Below are 23,418 nucleotides of genomic sequence, written 5' to 3'. Positions count from 1 at the left end.
TTATTGTTTATTTATGTATTAGGGTACCTAAGGTTTGATTATAAACGTTGTTTGACTTGTTTGGAAAAGTTTATTAGTAACGTTTGGGATTCATTTTGTATGCATTTTGATGGAGGGAAACTGGGTGGATCATTGACTGAAGCGCACCAGCTAAACTGAGTTTTTATGGATATAAAGAAGGACATTATCGAACAAAAGGACCATTTGTGATGTAACTGGGACCTTTTTGAGTGCCAACAGAAGAAGATCATCAAAGGTAAGGCATTTTTTATATCGCTATTTCTGACTTTCGTGTCGCACCTGCCTCGTTGAAATATGTTTTTCATGTGTTTGTATGCGGGGCGCTGTCCTCAAATAATCGCATGGTTTGCTTTCGCCGTAAAGCCTTTTTGAAATCTGACACAGCGGCTGGATTAACAAGAAGTTAAGCTTTATTTGTATGTATTACACTTGTGCTTTTATGAAAGTTAAATATTTATAATACTGTAGTTTGAATTTCGCGCTCTGCAATTTCACCGGATGTTGGCCAGGTGGGACGCTACCATCCCACCTGCCCATATTAAGATCCACAATATTTATTCCACGGGACTAAGCTAGGTCCAGAGTATGACTGTGGCAGTGAGTAGGTCCGGAGACATGTTGGACAAAACCCACTGAGTCGATGATGGCTCTGAAAGCCTTTTGGAGTGGGTCTGTGGATTTTTCCATGTGAATATTAAAGTCACCAAAAATGTGAATATTGTCTGCCATGACTCCAAGGTCCGATAGAAATTCCAGGAACTCAGTGAGGAATGCTGTATATGGTCCAGGAGGCCTGTAAACAGTAGCTATAAAAAGTGATTGTCTCTGGCTGAGCCACTCAAGGACATTCAGGAACTTGTCCTGAAGCCACTTTTACATTGTCTTGGCTGTGTGCTTAGAGTCATTGTCCTGTTGAAAGGGGAACCTTCGCCCCAGTCTGAGGTCGTGAGCGCTCTGGAGCAGGTTTTCATAATTTTGTACTTTGCTCAGTTCATCTTTCCCTCGATCTTGACTAGTCTCTCAGTCCCTGCAACTGCAAAACATCCCCACCATAGGATGCTGACACCACCATGCTACACCATAGGGATGGTGCCAGATTTCCTCCAGGCGTGACGCTTGGCATTCAGGCCAAAGAATTCAATCTTGGTTTCATCAGACGAGATAATCTTGTTTCTCATGGTCTGAGAGTTTTTAGGTGCCTTTTGGGCAACAACAAGCGGCCTGGCATGTGCCTTTTACTGCGGAGTGGCTTCCGTCTGGCCACTCTACCATAAAAAGGCCTGATTGGTAGAGTGCTGCAGAGATGGTTGTCCTTCTGGAAGGTTCTCCCATCTCCACAGAGGAACTCTAGAGCTATGTCAGAGTGACTATCGGGTTCTTGCCCCCCCGCCGCCCCTTCCCCCCGTGCTCGGGCCGGGCGGTGCCGGGAGCCGGGGGCCCCCCGGGGCCCTGTGCGGGGCCCGCGCAGACTGGGCCCTCCCCGTCGGCCTCGACACAATCCTGTCTCGGAACTCTACGGACAATTCCTTCAACCTCACAGCTTGCTTTTTGCTCTGACATGCACTGTCAACTGTGTGGGACCTTATATAGACAGGTGTGTGCCTTTCCAAATCCATGTCCAGTCAATTGAATTTACCACAGGTGCACTCCAATCAAGTTGTAGAAACATCTCAAGGATGATCAATGCAAACAAGATGCACCTGAGCTCAATTTCGAGTCTCATAGCAAAGGGTCTGAATACTTATGTAAATGAGGTATTTCTGTTTTTAATACATTTGCTAAAATGTAAAAAAATAACTCTTCGCTTTGTCATTATGGGGTATATTGTGTGTGGATTGCTGAGGATTTTTTATTTATTTAATCAATTTTAGAATAAGGCTGTATTGTAACAATGTGGAAAAAGTCAAGGGGTCTGAATACTTTCTGAAGGCACTGTATGTGACCAACAGATGCATATCTGTATTCCCAGTCATGTGAGATCCATAGATTAGGGCCTAATGAATTTGTTTCAATTGACTGATTTTGCTCATAAGAACTGTAACTCAGTTATTTATATATACATATACTGCTCAAAAAAATAAAGGGAACACTTAAACAACACATCCTAGATCTGAATGAAATAAATAATCTTATTAAATACTTTTTTCTTTACATAGTTGAATGTGCTGACAACAAAATCACACAAAAATAATCAATGGAAATCCAATTTATCAACCCATGGAGATCTGGATTTGGAGTCACACTCAAAATTAAAGTGGAAAACCACACTACAGGCTGATCCAACTTTGATGTAATGTCCTTAAAACAAGTCAAAATGAGGCTCAGTAGTGTGTGTGGCCTCCACGTGCCTGTATGACCTCCCTACAACGCCTGGGCATGCTCCTGATGAGGTGGCGGATGGTCTCCTGAGGGATCTCCTCCCAGACCTGGACTAAAGCATCCGCCAACTCCTGGACAGTCTGTGGTGCAATGTGGCATTGGTGGATGGAGCGAGACATGATGTCCCAGATGTGCTCAATTGGATTCAGGTCTGGGGAACGGGCGGGCCTGTCCATAGCATCAATGCCTTCCTCTTGCAGGAACTGCTGACACACTCCAGCCACATGAGGTCTAGCATTGTCTTGCATTAGGAGGAACCCAGGGCCAACCGCACCAGCATATGGTCTCACAAGGGGTCTGAGGATCTCATCTCGGTACCTAATGGCAGTCAGGCTACCTCTGGCAAGCACATGGAGGGCTGTGCGGCCCCCCAAAGAAATGCCACCCCACACCATGACTGACCCACCGCCAAACCGGTCATGCTGGAGGATGTTGCAGGCAGCAGAACGTTCTCCACGGCGTCTCCAGACTCTGTCACGTCTGTCACTTGCTCAGTGTGAACCTGCTTTCATCTGTGAAGAGCACAGGGCGCCAGTGGCGAATTTGCCAATCTTGGTGTTCTCTGGCAAATGCCAAATGTCCTGCACGGTGTTGGGCTGTAAGCACAACCCCCACCTGTGGACGTCGGGCCCTCATACCACCCTCATGGAGTCTGTTTCTGACCGTTTGAGCAGACACATGCACATTTGTGGCCTGCTGGAGGTCATTTTGCAGGGCTCTGGCAGCGCTTCTCCTGCTCCTCCTTGCACAAAGGCAGAGGTAGCGGTCCTGCTGCTGGGTTGTTGCCCTCCTACGGCCTCCTCCACATCTCCTGATGTACTGGCCTGTCTCCTGGTAGCGCCTCCATACTCTGGACACTACGCTGACAGACACAGCAAACCTTCTTGACACAGCTCGCATTGATGTGCCATCCTGGATGAGCTGCACTACCTGAGCCACTTCTGTGGGTTGTAGACTCCGTCTCATGATACCACTAGAGTGAAAGCACCGCCAGCATTCAAAAGTGACCAAAACATCAGCCAGGAAGCATAGGAACTGAGAAGTGGTCTGCGGTCCCCACCTGCAGAACCACTCCTTTATTGGGGGTGTCTTGCTAATTGCCTATAATTTCCACCTGTTGTCTATTCCATTTGCACAACAGCATGTGAAATGTATTGTCAATCAGTGTTGCTTCCTAAGTGGACAGTTTGATTTCACAGAAGTGTGATTGACTTGGAGTTACATTGTGTTGTTTAAGTGTTCCCTTTATTTTTTGGAGCAGTGTATTTCCACGCTATGAGGTTGAAATCATACTGTGACATTTTGAAAATGATGATAAAGCCCTTTTAGTGTAAGAGCTGTTTGAAAAGACTGCCTGAAATTTCAGCCTGTTTTGGTGGGATGGAGTTTTGGCCTGCCTGGTGGTGACATCACCCGGCAGTAAATTAGTTAATAGACCAATAAGAAAGAGTTCCAAACCTCTGCCAATAACAGCTAGTTTTCAGTTTTCCCCTCTCCACTCAGACCACTCCCAGACAGTCCTAGCAAAATCCTTGTTTAAGAAAGGGCTCTTTGCTCAGAAGATGTATATATTTCTTTTTATAATTTTAACTGAAAACAATCACAGTAAGGTACTTGATTATTACCCAGAAATGATTCAATGTTGAGATAAATATAGCGTCATTTTTCCTTTTTAAGAATGTGTCATGACCAGAAGAGGAAGTATACCGAGGTGGCTCCTCTAGCACTTGAGGAGAAGAGGTGGAAAGGGGACTGAGGTGGAGAGAGAGAGAGAAAGCAGAGGGTGCACTGCCGCTGTATGCGAATAGGAGGACAAAGGCCCAGTCACACTGCTCCAAAGCCCTGAGACCATGTGAAATCCTTTGTAAAAACAACTGTATTAGAGGGCAGAGCCTGCTTTTGTGCCAAAGGGCTTTATGAGGGTGGTTGTGGGGTGGGAGGTTACGTCCCAGTCCAAAGCTGGAGCAAGGCTGAAGAACAACCCACTGTTCTAAGAATCATTTCCCCTTGTCATCCCAAACATACAAGTTGTTTTGTCGGTTTGTGTTCTGGGATTGTCAAGTGTTTGGCCTAGTAATTCCTTGTGACCTAAAATAAGTTTGTTCTTGATCATCACAATAATAGGCCTATTCCATCCTGAGAGGACTTGAAAGGACGAACCATTTATCAGCAAATAACAGAAATGTAATTTCATTGGCTCTGCCGTCAGTCTGTCAAAGTGAGCAGTCTATCAAGGAGCAGGACACTAATCCGGACACTTATAAAAAATCCCGCTATGCCCTCAGACAAACCGTCAAACAGGCAAAGCATCAACAACACTTCTGCCACGCTGATCCTCAACACTGGGCCCCCTCAGGGGTGCGTGCTTAGTGCCCTCTTGTACTCCCTGTTCACCCACGACTGCGTGGCCAAGCACGACTCCAACACTATCATTAAGTTTACTGACAACACAACAGTGGTAGGACTGATTGCTGACAACGATGAGACCGCCTATAGGGTGGAGGTCAGAGACCTGGCAGTGTGGTGCCAGGACAACAACCTCTCCCTCACTGTGAGCAAGACAAAGGAGCTGATCGTGGATGGCCCAGTACATCACTGGACCTATATACTAGGCGGTGTCAGAGGAAGGCCCAAAAAATTGTCAGACTCCAGTCACCCAAGTCATAGACTGTTGTCTCTGCTACCGCACGGCAAGCGGTACCGGAGCGCTAAGTCTAGGAACAAAAGGCTCCTTAACAGCTTCTACCCTCAAGCCATAAGACTGTCGAACAATGAATCAAATGGCCACCTGGACTATTTACATTTACCCCACCCCTCCTTTGTTTTTATGCTGCTGCTACTCACTGTTTATTATCTATGCATAGTCACTTTACAAATGACCTTTAACCTGTACCCCCACACATTAACTCGCTACCAGTACCCCCTGTATATAGCCTCGTTATTGTTATGTAATTTACTTGTGTTACTTTTTGATTACATTTTTTACTTTAGTTTATTTTGTAAATATTGTCTTAACTCTGTTTCTTGAAGTGCATTGTTAGTTAAGGGTTTGTAAGCATTTTCACGGTAAGGTCTACACTTGCTGTATTCGGTGTGTGTGACAAATAAAAATGCGATTTGATTTGAGTATAGAACAGGTGCTTGTGATCTCATTTACACCTCCAAGCTGTCCATCAACACCTATGAGAGGAATGCAGATTAGCACTACGGCCATCCAGCTACATCACTCCACTATCTCTTTTATTTCAAGCCAAGATTTTTCAAGCTTATTTTCATGTTTTTCTTCTCTTCCGGGAAGGAGGCAGGTCATATGGCTACTGCATGTGGCTGGATGTAGTTTAACTTTCTCCAGCTACTCCAGCAATTCCTTGCGCTTCCCGTGAATCTCCAACTAGACAAAGAGGATTATTCAGCACATTGACTATTCTTCTGTCTTTGGTCATGGGGAGACGGGAGAGATGAGGCCTCAGTTAGTGCAGATACAGTTTAGTGTACTGTAATAATCTTAGATTTAGGCCTAATTATTCTCTTCGGGTCTTGCCTGTCTCTGGCAGTAAGTCTTGGCTGTCCCTGCGGACTTGGGGAGAGTTAATCGGGCGGGAGATGTCCGTCCTTACTCTTGAGGTGTCAGAGGGGATTGGGTTTCCCTGGGTTTTCCGAAACCCAGACACACAGAAGCCACAGAGCAATGTGAGCAATGCTGCAAGATACTGCCCCCCCATTACCACATGCAGGGGTTGCACAATGGGGTTGTAACATTACCTGACGGTTCCTGCCTGATTTCAGCTTTCATGATTGCCTATTAGGTCACCGTAAATGTGCTTCCAAATCAAAAGCGAGTTGGATCATGTTTAATTTATAGCAGGAAGGCTTCGTGCAGTGCCTGTTTTTTTTCTCTTAGCTGTTTGATGTTTTATGTCCTTGGAATGTGCAAGAGGGAGCGGCTTTGGCTCTACCTTGGGCATTTGTGCTGCATTTTGTTTAAGCATGCAGGCTTAAATGTATTTTGCATCTGTGTAAACCCGAATGTGCATCTTTTGTGTGGGATCATTCAGTTGTCTACAGTATTTTTTTTGTCACCCAAGTACTTTCAACATTATTTTGATCCTTGCATTTAGGACGTACAAGCTCCAATTGATCATGCTATTTCAAAACTTTATCATATTTCCATTGGCGCTCCAAATCTTAACAGGGAACAACTGTCTTACTCCAAGTCAATTCCTGTAAGAGTTTAGAAACAACTCTCTCTCCCTTCCTACTTCCCTTCATTTTCTCCTTTTTTACATTTTTTTGTTGTTGGCTGACCCTGTCAGTTTGATGAGCTGTGGGTGATCATTGCTGGGACCAGTATGCTTTGATTACAGCTCCTTCCAGTTACTGTGCCCTTTGATGTGGTTTCCCCGTCCAGGGCTGCAGCGGCCCGCCAGCCAGCCAGGCTCTTGTTATTTCAAAGGGGGAATCCTCGCTCGACTCAGATGGCCTGGGCTGACCAGGCACATGACCACCACAGGCATGGCTGGATACTGATACGCCAGGCTTTAGTGTGATAATCCTACCCACTCATGAGGTTTAATGGGGCTATAGGCACTGCCCTTTAACCGTAAAGCTGTTTATTCACACAGAGCTAACTAGCCTGTAATATAGCCTGTACTCAACTGTATATTAATAGGTGATAATCATGTTTGGTCACACGCACAAGCTTTCTTGTTGAATGGGACCTTCTTCGTTCTGAGTTGTTATTTTTATAAATCCCTTGTTATTTTCTATTTGTAGCCTACGTAATGTAGTGTAGGCCTACTGGATGTCTGCTTTGCAAGTAGGCCTACATTAGGCTATATTGTTATTGTTGGCTCGTGTTCATTTAAACAGGGAAAGTGTTTGTCTAAAGATTTGCGTTGGATGTGGAGAAGTGCTGCTAGGGTAACATTACGATAGCTTATTGAAGCTACAGAATTGTAAATATATACTGTATAACACACCACAATGTATACAGCAGTTTACGATTCAATGAAAGTTGACTTGTGTTAAACACAACTGTTCTAAACATAGAAAACCTAGGATACTTTCCATGTAGCCAGCACCCTACTGCAGTGCACTGCATATTATGGTGTGCTACATGAACTGTGTCCTGATGCTAGCAGACAGCTGAAATTAAAGCCAGGTATGACCTCTCTCTTCCCATGATTCCACGTGATGAAGAACCACTGAGCAGAATGCTCCGAGCACAAAAAGTTATTTTCCAGGAGTCTGGAAGATGAGCTCTTCCATGTTTCATCTTGTGGAAAGATTGTGATATTGCATGGTATAATGGAGATATGACAGAAAAGATTGTGATATTGCATGGTATAATGGAGATATGACAGAAAAGATTGTGATATTGCATGGTATAATGGAGATATGACAGAAAAGATTGTGATATTGCATGGTATAATGGAGATATGACAGAAAAGATTGTGATATTGCATGGTATAATGGAGATATGACAGGGGGCCAACATGTTGGTGAAACAGTCCAAAGGATATGGTCATCATTTTGCTGTGTGGTCCAACTGTTGCTTGTGTTCGGTTATTATCAGTGTGAGTTTTCAATCAAACCACAGTTATTTCAATGGTAATGGAGAGGTCTATGAGGTAAAGGGGAGTATATTTTAGCGGATGATTAAGTTATACAGAACACCGCCAAAGGACTGAACACTTCTAGTGTACACTCTTTCATTTGATGTATGACGCCATGGATGGGGTCATAAAGAAGTGATTATTTCACGACGTAAGTAGTCTGTTGACAGCTGATTTTATTGGTCAGTTTAATTTGTAAACTTGATGTTGGGTCATTTTTCTCGCACACATCCTCTGACTGGGAATTTGTGTAAAATGCATCTAGATGACTAGATTCAATATGATCCGCGGTAGATCCGCGTTAATAGCAATGTCCGATTGAGCCTACATATGCAGCATTTACCGTGAACATAACGTTGCCCTTAAAAGGTGCATAGCGGACAAAGCACGATTGGATTGAATCTGGGACTTAGAAACCTCTCGATAATAGTCAGTGATTGACTGAATAACATTTTCATCCTAAAACAAGCTCCTAATATATTTTTTCTTCCTTTTCCTGTCGTGACAATGAAATAAGTCAGAGACTCATAACACTGAAATGTTAGTTTGTTGTGCTGTTTACTAGTGGTGTTGAACCTCCGTTCCTCCAGCTGGCGTGTGCTGCAGAGGCACTGATTGGGTTAAAAGTCTCAGAGCATCATAAACATCCTATCAGTGGGCTAGTGCGCAGTCCCAGCCCTCCGCCTACCCGAGACAGGGTGCATGTGTTTGTCATTCTGGCTGTCCGCTTCCCCGTTAGTTTCTAACTTCTTTCGCTGCGACTTGTTGCTCTTTTTTTGGAGTGTTTTTTGTTGTTGTTGAGCAAGTGGTGGATACTGTAAACCGAAGCCATTTTCGGTGAATATTTTAAACTTCGACGAGCACGAACGGAACACAAACATCTAGAGCTCCAACACTTCGATAAGGTATCAAACCTGTGAAACGGTGTACTTTTTTTATGTATCCGTTAAATGTCGACTATGCATTGATTCTCTGAAAATACGGATGTTTTTATACCGCATAATCTAAATGGTTTAAATATATATATATGTGTCTGTTGTTCCTACTGTGTATGGTACTAAAGAGGGGTTTTATACTAATATACAGATAGCGGATTCCGTCTCCGCTGCTGCAAAGTATCGGAACGACATAATGAAAAGGGCAAGTGATGTTACGCCTAATGGGATGTCCCGGTCTTTTTCTGAACACCGGTGTAGCTTCCTCTCAGAATATTTGTTTTACACGCGTTTTCCTCTCATTGTGTAGCCTACATAACTTAAGTTGATGAACATTATATTTGGTAGGCTAATATGATCATATAGGCCTATCGACAAAACGGATAAGCTTCTTTTCTGACAGCAGCTTCGTGTAAAAAATAAATAAATTAAAAAAAAAAAAAATAAATGGTAGTCAGCTTACTTTTGAAGATTTAACCAAAACTCCGTTTGACAAATTATTTTATATGGTTTCATATGTCATAATGGTGCAACATATTTACATTTTATTTTTTAATTCCTTATCTGTGGAGCAATGCATTATGTATAATAAACGATGGTTATTAATGTATACAATAGAAACAACACTTTTCTATCTTCATTTGAGCTTCACATTGATTGTTTGCGGCATGATGTTATGATTACTACAGCAGACTAGTTTATTTACCTATTTTAACTTAAGACACTGTACTAGCCTTGAGCAAGCCAACTTCATATAGGTATGTAAAACCCAGCTGTGGAAATGGGCCAAAGGGTCAGCCTTGTCAAAAGCTTCTCCACACTAGAATACGAATGCCAAAGTCCTCATACATAGTCCTCTCAGGCATGTGCTTGTAGTTTCCAAGATGTTATTAGGCTGAAGTTATTAACTGTCTTGACTGAGTCCTCATAATTGCTGTCTATTAGCTTTAATTGAAGGGATGAGGTTCTTTGCCTCCTGCTGCATACCTGGTAGTTGCACAGGTCTCACCCCATAATCATGAACTCAACTTGAAAGCAGAAAAACGCATCCCGTTATTCTCAACCTTTCCAGTTTCCACAGACCTCATGTCGGTCAAACAGCGTGACTGTCACTTCTTAAAACAACTCGTTTTGGTTTTGAGTGCATTGTTCAGATCAGTGTTTGCAGATACACACTGAAAAAAGGAGCTATAAATAGCTCATTGTTTATTAATTCAAAAAAAGTTAAGGGGCGTGTTGTCAGCGTTCGTTTTTAGGGCAGCCGTCCCACACTGATCGATCCGTTATTTCCTAAGGGCACAGACCTCTGTTTGTGTCAGACTGCAGACTGGCCTAGATGTCTCACCTGGATGGCAACCCTCAGTATTGGAGCCCACACAGCCTCCTGCTGAATTCCTGTGGCAGTGGAGCAATGTTGAAAGCAGATGTGTACTGGTAGAGGGATGCATTATTACGTTGTGCAACTGATTATTTAGCCAAGAATAATCACAATTCCATTGACAAAGGTCCAGGCTACGTACGTAAGTCTCTCTTTCATACTTTTTAATTGTTTCATTGCCAGCTTTTATTTTTATTTTTAATCATTATTTGTAACTTGTCATGTATGGTAGACTGAAAACGTAACCCTAGTTTCCGCTGCACTGCCTGCTATTCGGAGCTCTTCAGACAGAGGTTGAAGTTCTTTTCTCCCCCCATTCCCACAGCTCTGACCCGACCTGGCTGTCAGTCTCATGTTACTCTCTCACTCATTTTCAGGCGTCGCAGAACACAATCATTCACATTCACTGCATCGCATGGCTGTTTCCCTGCATGGACATGAAGTTTAGCCTAGTAGGCTATATGATTTATCCTAATGGGTGACGGTTGAACACAAACACGTTTAGTTTGCCATCAAAATATTTGATATAGCCTACGACTGTGTACTGTGTTTGCATGCTGTCACATAGAGACAAGCCGAACTTTGAGAAATGGGTCTGTAGTGAGTTTTTTTGGAGGGAAAGTTATTTGCAAGTAAGCTGTGTCATGAGTCAAGTTTGTTTTGACAGATATGTGAAGGTTTTTAAAAGCAAAATGTCTACAAGGTCGGTAAAATAAGGGAGCCTTAAAAGTCCAATGCAGCTGTTTTTATCTCCATATCAAACCATTTCTGGGGAACAATTAAGTACCTTACTGTGATTTGTTTTCAATTAAAATGATCAAAACGAAACAAAAATAGCTTCTTAGTAATGAGACATTTCTTAAGTAAGAATTTTGGTAGGACTGTTTGGGAGTGGTCTTAGTGGGGAGGGGAAAACTGAAAACTAGCTGTTATTGGCAGAGAGGTTTGGAACTCTGTTATTGGTCTATTAGCTAATTGACCACCTAGTGATGTCACCAGACAGGCCAAAGCTCCATCCCACCAAAACAGGCTGAAATTTCAGGCAGTATTTTTAAACCGCTCTTACACTAAAAGGTCAATATCCTCATTTTCACAATTTCACAGTATTATTCCAACCTCATAGTGTGGAAATGTATTTAAAACACAGGAAAATCAAATGTTTGACTGCCGTGGGCCTTTTTAAAATGTTGCATAGTTTATCAAATAGGAAAATCAAGGGGAATAGAAGCTACGTTCAGTAGATTTATTTTAAAGGCTATATGTTATCAGTTATGATCTGGTAGTAATAGTTTATTGCTATGTTCAGGGGGATTTCTGCACTGTAGTACATTTCCATCTACTAGTGCACCTCCATGTCTCTCTGTCCTAGGCATGATGCGGATGAAGTAGAAAGTATTGTGTGGGAACTAGTGAGAAGTTGTCTTTCCTCACAACCTCAGCCATTAGTCTTAAAGGGAGATGAGGTTCGTCCAGGACTCCCCTTCACATTAGATTGAGTTCGATTTAATCATCTGGGTTTACGTCAAGCCTGTTTCAGCGGGGGTTGGAGTTGGGCAACGTTCCAACTTCACAACCCACCACTACCGTGCATTACCTGTGAAAGGCAATTCACTGCTTTTGAAGTATGTCAAGCGAATCATGATTAAACCGCAGACATTTTTCCCCCTCTTACTCTAAAATGTCCCAACTGAAGGTATTTTACATTACACATAGCCTGAACATATTCTGTCATAGGGGCTGAAACTCTAGCATCATAAAGACTTGGAGACCTCTGTTTAATCTCATTCTTTTGGAACCGTTTTATACATTTCACAATGTAGAGAGAGTGCAGGCTTCCCTGCACACAGGCTGCCAATTCATACCCTATCATATTCATACTTTATAAATCACACTTCAGACAAAAATGGCAATGAAGAAGAGAAATATGGTTAAAGTGACGAATTTGCTGTTTAGCTTTGAGTAAATCAATGAAGATTGATCCCTTGACTTTCGTCTTGCTTGCACCTGTTCCCAACCTCTTCCTCGTCTGGAAAGAGCAAGTTAATCATCTGTTTTGCTAACCGTTCGTTGCATTCTGTTCAGATCTGAGTTTTGAGCGTGAACCCTTGTCCGTTTTACTCTCTCATTCTCTCCCCTTTGCCCACACAGTTCCCTGGGCTCAGGCGTCCACACGCTCTCCTCTTGCTGCTCCGCTCCGCTCAGCTCATCAGCTCCATGTGAATAGAGTCAATGTTCAACTGAATGTCAACATGGCTGGCTACAGTAAAGAGTTAACTATGCGCCTGTCTGCTTTTCCTCCCATTTTTTCTGCAGAGGAGTGGCAAACCTCGCGCTAGGCCGGCAGGAAGAGGACCATGGCCCTGAGCGACGCCAACGGTGACCTCCTGGTCCTCAGCAATGCCAGCCTGCCACCCAGCATTACCACGACGGCCAGTGGCACCGGCAGCCCAGCTTCCCGTGCCAGCCTCAGCAACACGGAAGGAGGGGACGTCAGCGTTGTTTCCACACCTAGAACACAGCAGAGGCATAGGCACCAACCAAGGCCAACGCCTCCGCACAAGGAGCCCCAGCAGAGATCCAGAGTGAGTCAGGACGGAGGCGCCGTCAAGCAGAACGGCTCCCTTAGGGCCCCTTCCTCCTCCACCTCCTCTTCACACCTCACAGACTCTCAAAGGTTGGCCAAGCTCCTGCCCTCCGCACTTTCCACCACCTCCTCCCCCTCGCCTCCTCAGCCTCCTCCGCTGTCTCCACCTCCCCCGTGCTGCCACCGCTGCCCATTCCATCCCCCCTTGTGCTGCCACGGCAACCAGCAGGAGTGCCACATCTTCCAGACCCATGCTCCCGCCCTGCAACTGCACCCGGGCTCCTGCTCCTGCTGCCTGCAGGCCTCCCCTCCATCCCTCTGTTTACACCACCGCTGGCAGGAGCACCTCCAGAACCAGCCCAATGTGGCCGGCCTCAGGTACGTGTGTGATGACTGTGTGTTTGTGTGCCTGTTCGTGCTTCGCTCTGCCATGGGGTGGCCTCAGGCATATCTCTATTACCCTGCCTCTCCAACAGAAGCCCTTTCATTGCATTTCCCTGCCGAATGGGTGGTGACTGAATGCTTACTAACATGTCACAGTTAGTGTTGCAAAGAGAGGTTATGTTAGTGAAAACTTTAGAAGTTTACCAGTAAACTACCAGACTTTGGTGGCAGTTGTGAATAAACACAATAATTGCAGAGTGAATTGAAAATGCCATTGTTGATTAGATGCTTTTTTCATTAATTAGGCTTTTTTTCCCTCTTGAACCAGATGGACACTGAAAAATATGGACACGGATATAAAAAATGAATACATTATACAGTACCAGTCAAAAGTTTGGACACACCTACTCATTCAAGGGTTTTTCTTTCTTTTTACTATTTTCTACATTGTAGAGTAATAGTGAAGACATCAAAATTGTGTTACACATATGGAATCATGTTGTAACCATAAAAGTGTTAACAAATCAAAATATATTTAGCCACCCTTTGCCTTGATGACAGCTTTGCACACTCTTGGCATTCTCTCAACCAGCTTCATGAGGTAGTCACATGGAATGCATTTCAATTTAAAGGTGTGCCTTGTTAATTTGTGAAATTTCTTTCCTTAATACGTTTTAGCCAATCAGTTGTTGTGACAAGGTAGGGGTGGTATACAGAAGATAGCCCTATTTGGTAAAATACCAAGTCCATATTATGGCAAGAACAGCTCAAATAAGCAAAGAGAAATTACAGTCCATCATTACTTTAAGACATGATGGTCAGTCAATCTGCAAAATTTCAAGGACTTTGAAAGTGCTGTTGCAGAAACCATGAAGTGTTATGATGAAACTGGCTTTCATGAGGACCACCACAGGAAAGCAAAACACAGAGTTACTTCTGCTGCAGAGGATAAGTTCATGAGAGTTACCAGCCTCAGAAATTGCAGCCCAAATAAATACTTCAGAATTCAAGTAACAGACACATCTCAACATCAACTGTTCGGAGGAGACTGCGTGATTCAGGCCTTCATGGTCAAATTGCTGCAAAGAAATCACTACTAGAGGACACCAACAAGAAGAAGAGACTTGCCTGGGCCAAGAAACATGAGCAATGGACATTTAACCGGTGTAAATCTGTCCTTTGGTCTGAGTTCAAATTTGAGATTTTTGGATCCAACCGCTGTGTCTTTGTGAAACGCAGAGTAGGTGAATGGATGATCTCCACATGTGTGGTTCCCACCGTGAAGCACGGAGGAGGAGGTGTGGGGGTGCTTTGTTGGTGACATTGTCAGTGTTTTATTTAGAATTTAAGGCACACTTTACCAGCATGGCTACCACAGCATTCTGCAGCGATACACCATCCCATCTGGTTTGGTCTTAGTGGGACTATCATTTGTTTTTCAACAGGACAATGACCCAACACACCTTCAGGCTGTGTAAGGGCTATTTGAGAGGAGAGTGATGGAGTGCTGCATCAGATGGCCTCCACAATCACCTGACTTTAACCCATTTGAGATGGTTTGGGATGAGTTGGACCGCAGAGTGAAGGAAAAGCAGCCAACAAGTGCTCAGGATATGTGGGAACTCATTCAAGACTGTTGGAAAAGCATTCTTCATGAAGCTGGTTGAGAGAATGCCAAGAGTGTTCAAAGCTGTCATCAAGGCAAAGGGTGGCTACTTTGAAGAATCTCAAATATAAAATATTTTTTGATTTGTTGAACACTTTGTTTGTTTGTTTACTACATGATTCCATGATGTGTTATTTCATAGTTTTGATGCCTTCACTATTATTCTACAATGTAGAAATAAAGAAAAACCCTTGAATGAGGTGTCCAAACTTTTGACTGGTGGTGTGGTGTGGTGTGTGTGTGTGTGTATATTATATATTAATACGCTGCATGTATCTCCTGTTGAGACACATGCAGCGTATTAATCCACCCATTATAAAATTACTGTTATTTTTATATATATATGAGAGAAATTATTCAGTTATAATTTACCACAGATTACCTGTAAATTACAGAAGATTACGGTAGCATACCAGCCTAGTCAGTGTTTAGCGATGATGTTATGGGTGATATGCAGTACCATATGTACATTACTGTTTAAGAATATGCACATGCAACTGAAGCCTTGACTTTTTCCCCAGTTATGCTTCAGAGGAATGTGTTCTGAGTCAACTGTATGTAGGGCAGGTTTTAAATTCTGATAGTAAAATATCTGAAACATTGTCAACATTTACTATGATTACATTAAATTGTAATTTTTTTTCTTTACACCATGTCAGTCATTCAACTGCTTGCATGCCACAGCATTGGATCCTGTATTGAGAAATCAATACATAGTTTTAAATGCCTTCCTTTCTCTTCTCACACACATCTAAATTCAGCTGTATAATCCCTCTGCCTGCCTGTTGTCCCAATCCTGAATGTTCTGCTATGTGGAGGTCCAGGTTGTTGTCCTCAGGAGATAACCTGTAGGCCCAGGGGTCAGCTAAGCCAGCAGATGCAGGGAGGAGGAGGGGTCAGCCAGCCAGGCACCCAGGGAGCACAATACCAGCCCCAATGAAAGAGAGCTTTGAGAGCCCCAGGGGCTACAGGGCTGCTGTCCCTCCCCAGGCCCCAGCCCGTCCAGTCAATCCACAGGGAATGTCCCCCTGGCCTCTCCCAAGCCTCCCCTCGCTCATCGGCTCTGAGGCTTTTCTAGGAGAGGTGCTGATGGTTTGATGGTCTGTCTGTCCTATTTCCCAGACAAACACAATACAGACAGTACCAACACACAGCTCAGCCAGACTAGATCATCTCTGCAAGTATGTCTAGCCGGGGACCGGCGTCTCCTCCCTGCTCCATCCATCTCCCTATTGTAATGGTGGACCAGAGCATCGGAGAAAGACCCTCAAGTACATTTATTGAACATGCACTAAGAATAAACAATAGTTTTGACTCTTGTGGGAGTTGTATATGTTTGTTCTTGGCGGTGTACGACTCGTTGTTAGAGGCTTCGGTAGAGTTTGTCCTGGGACATGTGAGTTGAAAGTTTGAATTAAAAAAACAAACACGTGACTTGCACATTCCCTGTGTTCAGACTGGGATGGTGGATTTGAACACATTTTTTTGGCAAACTTTTCTTTAAGAGGGACATATTTAGCATCTCGTTTTTCACCCCTCCTCCAAACCACAGACTGAACCATTATGAGACTGGAACCATTTAATGCTTTTCCTAATCATTTACACAGTTCTATATTTAACTCCACAGCAAACAAAATAAAATAGAAATATTGAAGATGTCATTATTTACTCAGCTCAGCTCCTCATGGTAGCAAGTACTTTCGGGGAGGTTGATTTGTGTAAGACTATATTTGTGCTTACTTTTCGCATGGAAATGTCCTGCCAAATTGATTTAGATCCCTGTAAGTCCATTAGAGAGATGCTCTCTGGGTGGCTGGGAGAGCTTCGGTTTATGTACTCGTATTGGGTGGGTACAAACTCCATCCACGCACATTATGCAGTTGGGTGGGAAAATGTGGCAAAGGATAGCATTTCAGCCATTTGGATGCATTCACTGGCATCTGTGGCTTTTGTAAAAAAAATATATATATATATATAATCCATGTCTGAATGAAGAGCAGATGTTCCTCAGCCATGTGCCTCTAATGTTGAACGGCTCTGTATTTAGTAAACAGGTCCCTCTTGTTCTGTGATGGCAGGTTTGAATTAAAGGCCAATGTTGAGTTGCTCTCAAATCCGATCCCCTTTACAGTGGTATTGTGCCTCCAATGTCTCCAGAGAGATTGGAGATTGGAAGATAAGAGAGAAGGATAAGCCTGGCTGTCTGGTTACAGTCTCCCAGTCCCTGGCTGGCCCCAGACGTTCAGGGCTTTGGGCATCTCCTTTTCCCCCGTGTTGGAGCACGGTGCGCCACAGAATCCCTCTTCGCATGGAGGGAGAGGCTTTTTAATGCCTTGGTAATTTGAGGGTACGCAGTCAGACAAGATCGTGTCAAATATCAGTTTGATCTCAAAGGCTGTAATCCGCGAGATTAGGCAGAGGATTACGTGTATGATCACAGCACTTGGTCGTTACGCCCAGCTATGGAGGCCCCCTCCTCCCGATAAGGTTGCACTGGAGTTTCTTCTCTAGGGCTTTTCAGGCCTTTGTGTGTTTGTCCAATAACTATACAATCAAGAACTATAGAACTCCTGTTGAGAGACATGCGGCGTATTAATCCACCCGTTGTAAAATTACTGTCTCTCTCGATCTCTCTGTTTTACTCTGAGAAGTGAATGGATTTATCCTTGGATGAAAGGATGGAAATCCACTATGAAGGAAAAGGTCAGCTCAGCAGAACAGTTGAGCAGAGGAAGGCTCTATATGGTGGTCTGGGAAATGCATTAAGATTGTCAGTGTCTGGTAAGATGGTGACTGTTTTTTCTATGATTTGAGGATCAGGGGGAAGTGATCAGTCAGAGCAGTAGATAAGTCTGTGACCTTGAGAAGTCACCTGTTTGGCTGCCGTTTGACTACAGTTAGCCTCATCTCAATAGGTTTTCAGGCTCTGGGTTCTTCCAAGCCTGTAAATTGTTTTGATAGAGAATGCTCTCAAGGCACCTTTTCAGCTCCAGCTGCACTCCCAGATAGAGAGTGGCATCTACCTGTGCTGCCGAGACTGGCCTGACCTTTCATGGCTGAACAACCCCCAAAGAGCCCGCTCACACTGAACTATCCAGGGTCACGTCATGATTATAACCTCTCTCCACTCACCCGGGGAGGGCTTTTGTCCATGCGTTGCTTCCTGTTACATTCCTGTTATTTTAGCGGCCACAAGTTTGGATTGGTTTCATGCCTTCTCGGATAGCAGGCATTCCTTCCCTTTTCTATAGAAAGGTCTATTTTTGTTAACTCACGCCTGTTTGATTTCGTACTCAAGTACAGTTTTTGACTGGAGGTAGGGGGTTTCCCTGGTGCATAGGAACACGTATAAAACATGACACTTCATCCGGCCTGAACGTTTCATTATATTGGATAAATTTAAGAATTCCTGTTATATTGGATGAATTTAAGAATTCCTGTCAGTTGAATATGATATGAATTCATAGCCTGTCGTTTCTGAGAACCCCCAAAGGTTTCCTTTTAAAAATATATATATTTTTGATTATGACTCGTATCTTTTCCCCAGTGAGCGATCTCTCTTGGAAACATTAACTAATATACCAAACTGTCTGACAGCTGCAAGCCCCGACCGGTCAGGCGGCCTGAAAATGATCTTTGTGCTATGGATTTCAGGGTGCCAGTTTGACAAGGCTTTGCGCATTATCAGGAATAACAACTGTTTGGGATGCCTGCTGCGGTCTGAGGAGCCTGGAGTCCTCAATGTGAACCCTTGTGAAGTAGCAGCAGGGCTTTTCACTCTAGCATTTTATCCATTTGGCCCATTAACCACTATACAGAGACATCCATCACGCCCAGCCTCAACACTGACTGCTAAAGATGCACCCTGGTGTCTGTGGGGAGATCAGGGGAAGTTAGAGACGAGCACCGCCTGCCCCAGAAGGACACAAAACACGAGGGAAGGCAGGGATGGAGGGAGGGAGCGGCCTGGTTCTATTTTATCTCCACCCTGTAATTCCACAGAACTACTCGGTTAGCTTCCCGAGCGTTCTGTTGGCTTCATAGAACAGGTCTGCGTCTATGTGGAGTGAGTTAAGCACAGGCAGTAGCCTAGTACACCACCACAGCACGCACTCCAGCCCATTCCTGATCAAGGGAGGGGGGTGTGTGTGTGAATGATTTAGCCTGCTACATGAGTACAGGGAGAAGCTCCACTGAGAGACAGGTCAACACTACTCTGTTTCTGCCCCCAGGGCTCAGGGTTGCGATGTTGTAGATAATGTTTTTACCCCATGCATACCTTTACACAGGACCAACAGAATTGGGCCAAAAAGCTTTTTTCTTCCCCCCCAGGGACAATTTATCACCTACTTTGACACTCCGAGACACTTCTGCCTGTTGTAAAACTTGAGCAATTGGACCCTCCGGGCCTGTTACTTCAGCAGTTCATTTGCTGTTGAAGGTGGCAATCTGGGTCTCTTAAAAGCTTGTAAGCCGCATTTGTTGATGTTAGACGTTTTCACCTGAAGAAACCCAACTTAATGATCCAAGTTACATGTTGTTAAGTCATGAACATTTCAGGAAGTTCTAAAGACCAGAGGGTAAGTTCACTCCCTTTTTCAAATGTCAGTATTATAATGTAAGAGGAGGGATAGAGCGGGGTCACTGTGGCCTTCGTGTGGTGTTTTTCCTTATTCCTCCCTGAAGGATGAGTGATGGGAAGAAGTTCACCGAGGACAAACGCTTGTAGTGTGTCCCATGTGTGAACCTTCCCCTACTCCAGCTGCTCTCGTCCACGGGTGAGGGAGTTGGGGGGTGAGAGGGAATCAGAGGGTGAGGCAGCTGACCCCCGTACCTGCGCGGGTGGATAATAAGAGGGGTGAGCTCCCAGTGGCCCTGCTCCAGACCTCGCTTTATACTGTATGGCCCCTGAGCATGAGGCAAAGCAAAGCCCATAAAGGTACCCACCCAAGATCAAAGAGCCATACTATCCTATAAACCAGGATCAAAGCTGGATCTGAACAGCACTCTGTCATAACTTCAAATTAGGTTGATCTCTTTTTTTCTTCTGGTGGAGGGAACAGTTGTTGAGGCTTCAGGTGGATAAAAGGCTGGCTGGTATTATCTCCACACTCTGAGGCTCTAGGCCTGCACTACAGGTTCTCCCACGGCTGACTCGGCTCCCTGGGGAAATGGGCATAATGGAAGATTTGATAACATTTGTGTAATGCTTTATAAATACTTACTAGCATGTAACATGAGCCCTTGTGGATGCCCTTATAACAACCTGTCCAAGTGGTATATAAGGTCAAGGAATAATCTCTCACTCGTTTGTACAGAATGGAATGGTTTATTTTGTTTATAATGGACCTTCATCTAGATGGGTCCAGTAGGTACACTTTGCTCCAGTGCTACAATCAGTGCTACTCCCCTCTCATGTGTTCTTATAGTAGTTCAAAACCTGTCTTGAGAATACACTGTTGTATTTTTCATCCTGGATTGAATGAATATTCACACATTTCCATGAAAATGCATGCAGCTCGGTGTCCTGACGTCACTCTGATGTACTGTAGATGTGAGGGTTCCTATGAATCACTTTGCTGTGTCTCTTTTTTTTCTTCTTCTCCTGCCTCTGTGCACTTGGTGAACTTAGCTAACAGTTGGAATTTTCCAGCTCGGCCGGCCCCCTCCTCACACTCACTCTCTCAGCCCAGAGAGGACAGGTCGGACTCCATCACTGACGCTCAGCCTCACAGTCCCAACAGCCCTTGGCCGTGGTCTGCAGCTCACCAGACGGCTGTGTCACCAGACACCTCTAAGATGTCACAGCGCCGTCTAGCCAAACCCTCTTTGTCAAGAGCTGCGGTTAGAGCTGGAGAGCCTTCAGACACTGTGGCCTTAGATGGCCCGGAGAGAGCAGAGAACATGTAAAGAGGACGTCTGGGGAGAAGGAGATGAAAAGGGTGACAAATGGATCTCTTTACACAAAAAATACTCTGATTATCTCTGAGATCAGTCCCAGGGCACCGAACGGTAGCATGCTGGATCAAAGGGACCCAGGCAGGAGCTAGAGGCACTGCTGTGCTTGAAACTGGATATTGTGGGTAAACAGAGGAATATGTGGTGCTTGGGCTTTTTACATGAGCTTACCTTTCTGTCTAGACATGTATGCACCTTATCACATAAGTCTTAATGGAGGGTGTACCTTGACATTGGGCCAAATGATGAGTGCGAGGTTTAGTCTCAAAATGGCCACAACAACAGGCAGGGCAACTCTAGCCTGGTTACCATTCTGTTGAACTGTTTAGCCAGCATGACAATTGCAATAGAGTTGGCTAAAGCAGTAACAGTGTGTCAACTAAGGGTGGGCAGCTCATGTCAAGCATGCTAAAACGTCCAGATCTCTTTACCAGGCAGCTTCCAGGACTTAAGTTGTTGGACGTCTTCATAAAGACACTGGGAGAGGAGATGACTGGTCAGCACAGCTGCTTGCCGTTGGTTCCGCTCCTTGACTTCGTGCAGTAGAGGAGTCCCGGTCATGCAAGCAGCAAATAGGAACACAGTCTCCCATCTTGCAGAAGCCCAGTCCTCCAGGTCTGACGGCGGATGTTGGACCTAATGGGTTGGGGCTGGCAGCTGAAAGCCATTGGTTCCGCTGCTAGAGGTCTTGTGGAGCCTCCTGTTCTGAACGTGTTCAGCAACAGTGACTTAGACCTGTTGTTCTGCCGTAGGAATAGGCCAACATACAACACATCGTACTTATTGGAGAAATGTCCTCTGGTCTGATGAAACAAAAATAGAATTGTTTGGCCATAATGACCATCGTTATGTTTGGATGAAAAGGGGGGAGGCTTGCAAGCCGAAGAACACCATCCCAACCGTGAAGCACGGGGGTGGCAGCATCATGTTGTGGGGGTGCTTTGCTGCAGGAGGGACTGGTGCACTTCACAAAATAGATGGCATCATGAGGGAGGAGAAATATGTGGGTATATTGAAGCAACATCTCAAGACATCAGTCAGGAAGTTAAAGCTTGGTTGCAAATGGCTCTTCCAAATGGACATTGACCCCAAGCATACTTCCAAAGTTGTGGCTTAAGGGCAACAAAGTCAAGGTATTGGAGTGGCCATCACAAAGCCCTGACCTTAATCCCATAGAAAATATGTGGGCAAAACTGAAAAAGCGTGTGAGAGAAAGGAGGCCTATTAACCTGACTCAGTTACACCAGCTCTGTCAGGAGGAATGGGCCAAAATTCACCCAACTTATTGTGGGAGGCTTGTGGAAGGCTACCCGCAACGTTTGACCCAAGTTAAACAATTTAAGAGCAATGCTACCAAATGCTAATTGAGTGCATGTAAACTTCTGACCCACTGGGAATGTGATGAAAGAAATAAAAGCTGAAATAAATCATTCTCTCTACTATTATTCTGACATTTCACATTCTTAAAATAAAGTGGTGATCCTAACTGACCTAAGACGGAATTTTTACTAGGATTAAATGTCAGGAATTGTGAAAAACTGAGTTTAAATGTATTTGGCTAAGGTTTATGGAAACTTACGACTTCAACTGAATGTAAATGTGATCTTTCTGTTTGAAATTTTTAATACATTTGAAAAAAAATCTAAAAACCTGTTTTTGCTTTGTCATTATGGGGTACTGTGTGTAGATTGATGAGGAAAAAACTATTTAAACAATTTTAGAATAAGGCTGTAACGTAACAAAATGTGGAAAAAGTCAATGGGTCCGGATACTTTCCCAATACTGACCAAAACTTGAGACTTCTGTGGCATTGTGTTGTGTGAAACAACTGTACATTTTAGGGTGGCCTTTTGTCTCCAGCACATGGTGCACCTGTTTAATGATCATGGTGTTTAATCAGCTTCTTGATATGCTACACCTGTCAGGTGGATGGATTGTCTTGGCAAAGGAGAAATGCTCACGAATAGGGATGTAAACAAATTGGTGCACAAAATTGGAGAGATAAGCTTTTTGTGGCTTTTGAATTTTTACTAGGATTAAATGTCAGGAACTGAGTTTAAATGTATTTGGCTAAGGTGTATGTTAACTTCCGACTTCAACTGCGCGCGCACGCACGCACACACACGCACACAAACCTGCTCCATGCTGCAGCTCCTCCTCCAGGGATATTAGAAAATATTTGCCTGCACTTAGGCTCAGCCCAGGCTTTCAACAACATTAACTTTCATCATGATTCAACCAGTTGCGTTCCATTTTGCATTATAGCCCAACTGTCGTTATTTTATTTTTTTTATACAATTTTGGTTGGCCAATAGGGGGTGAAATGGCATCATATAGGTACATACATAATCACGATAGGAAAAAGGTTGACATCGCCCAACCCTAGTATTGCTAAAACCGGTTAAAATGTTCATCATGGACCTAGCCTATTTAGCAAACATCTGAACACCATAAGTGATTAGGCCTACGTTAAATAATTCATGACACGTAGACAGTCA

General features: G+C 44.1%; 1 protein-coding gene across 2 annotated transcripts in view; it reads left to right on the top strand.

The window, feature by feature from the left end:
• Positions 1 to 23,418, top strand: part of LOC106571468 (protein dispatched homolog 1) — a 78,298-nt gene that overhangs the window by 45,270 nt on the left and 9,610 nt on the right. The window contains exons 1-2 of one of the 2 annotated variants that reach the window (XM_014144608.3): positions 8,691 to 8,920; positions 12,642 to 13,290. In XM_014144608.3, coding sequence (XP_014000083.2) covers positions 12,683 to 13,290 — 608 coding nt within the window. In that variant the 5' untranslated portion in view covers positions 8,691 to 8,920; positions 12,642 to 12,682. Of the gene's footprint in view, positions 1 to 8,690; positions 8,921 to 12,641; positions 13,291 to 23,418 lie in introns of those variants that run through there. The other variant, XM_014144607.3, reaches the window with a different exon arrangement.

The sequence above is a fragment of the Salmo salar genome, chromosome 15, assembly GCF_965601325.2.
Source record: "Salmo salar chromosome 15, fSalSal1, whole genome shotgun sequence".
NCBI classification, from domain to species: Eukaryota; Metazoa; Chordata; class Actinopteri; order Salmoniformes; family Salmonidae; genus Salmo; species Salmo salar.
This window is presented reverse-complemented; position numbering and strand designations above follow the sequence as displayed.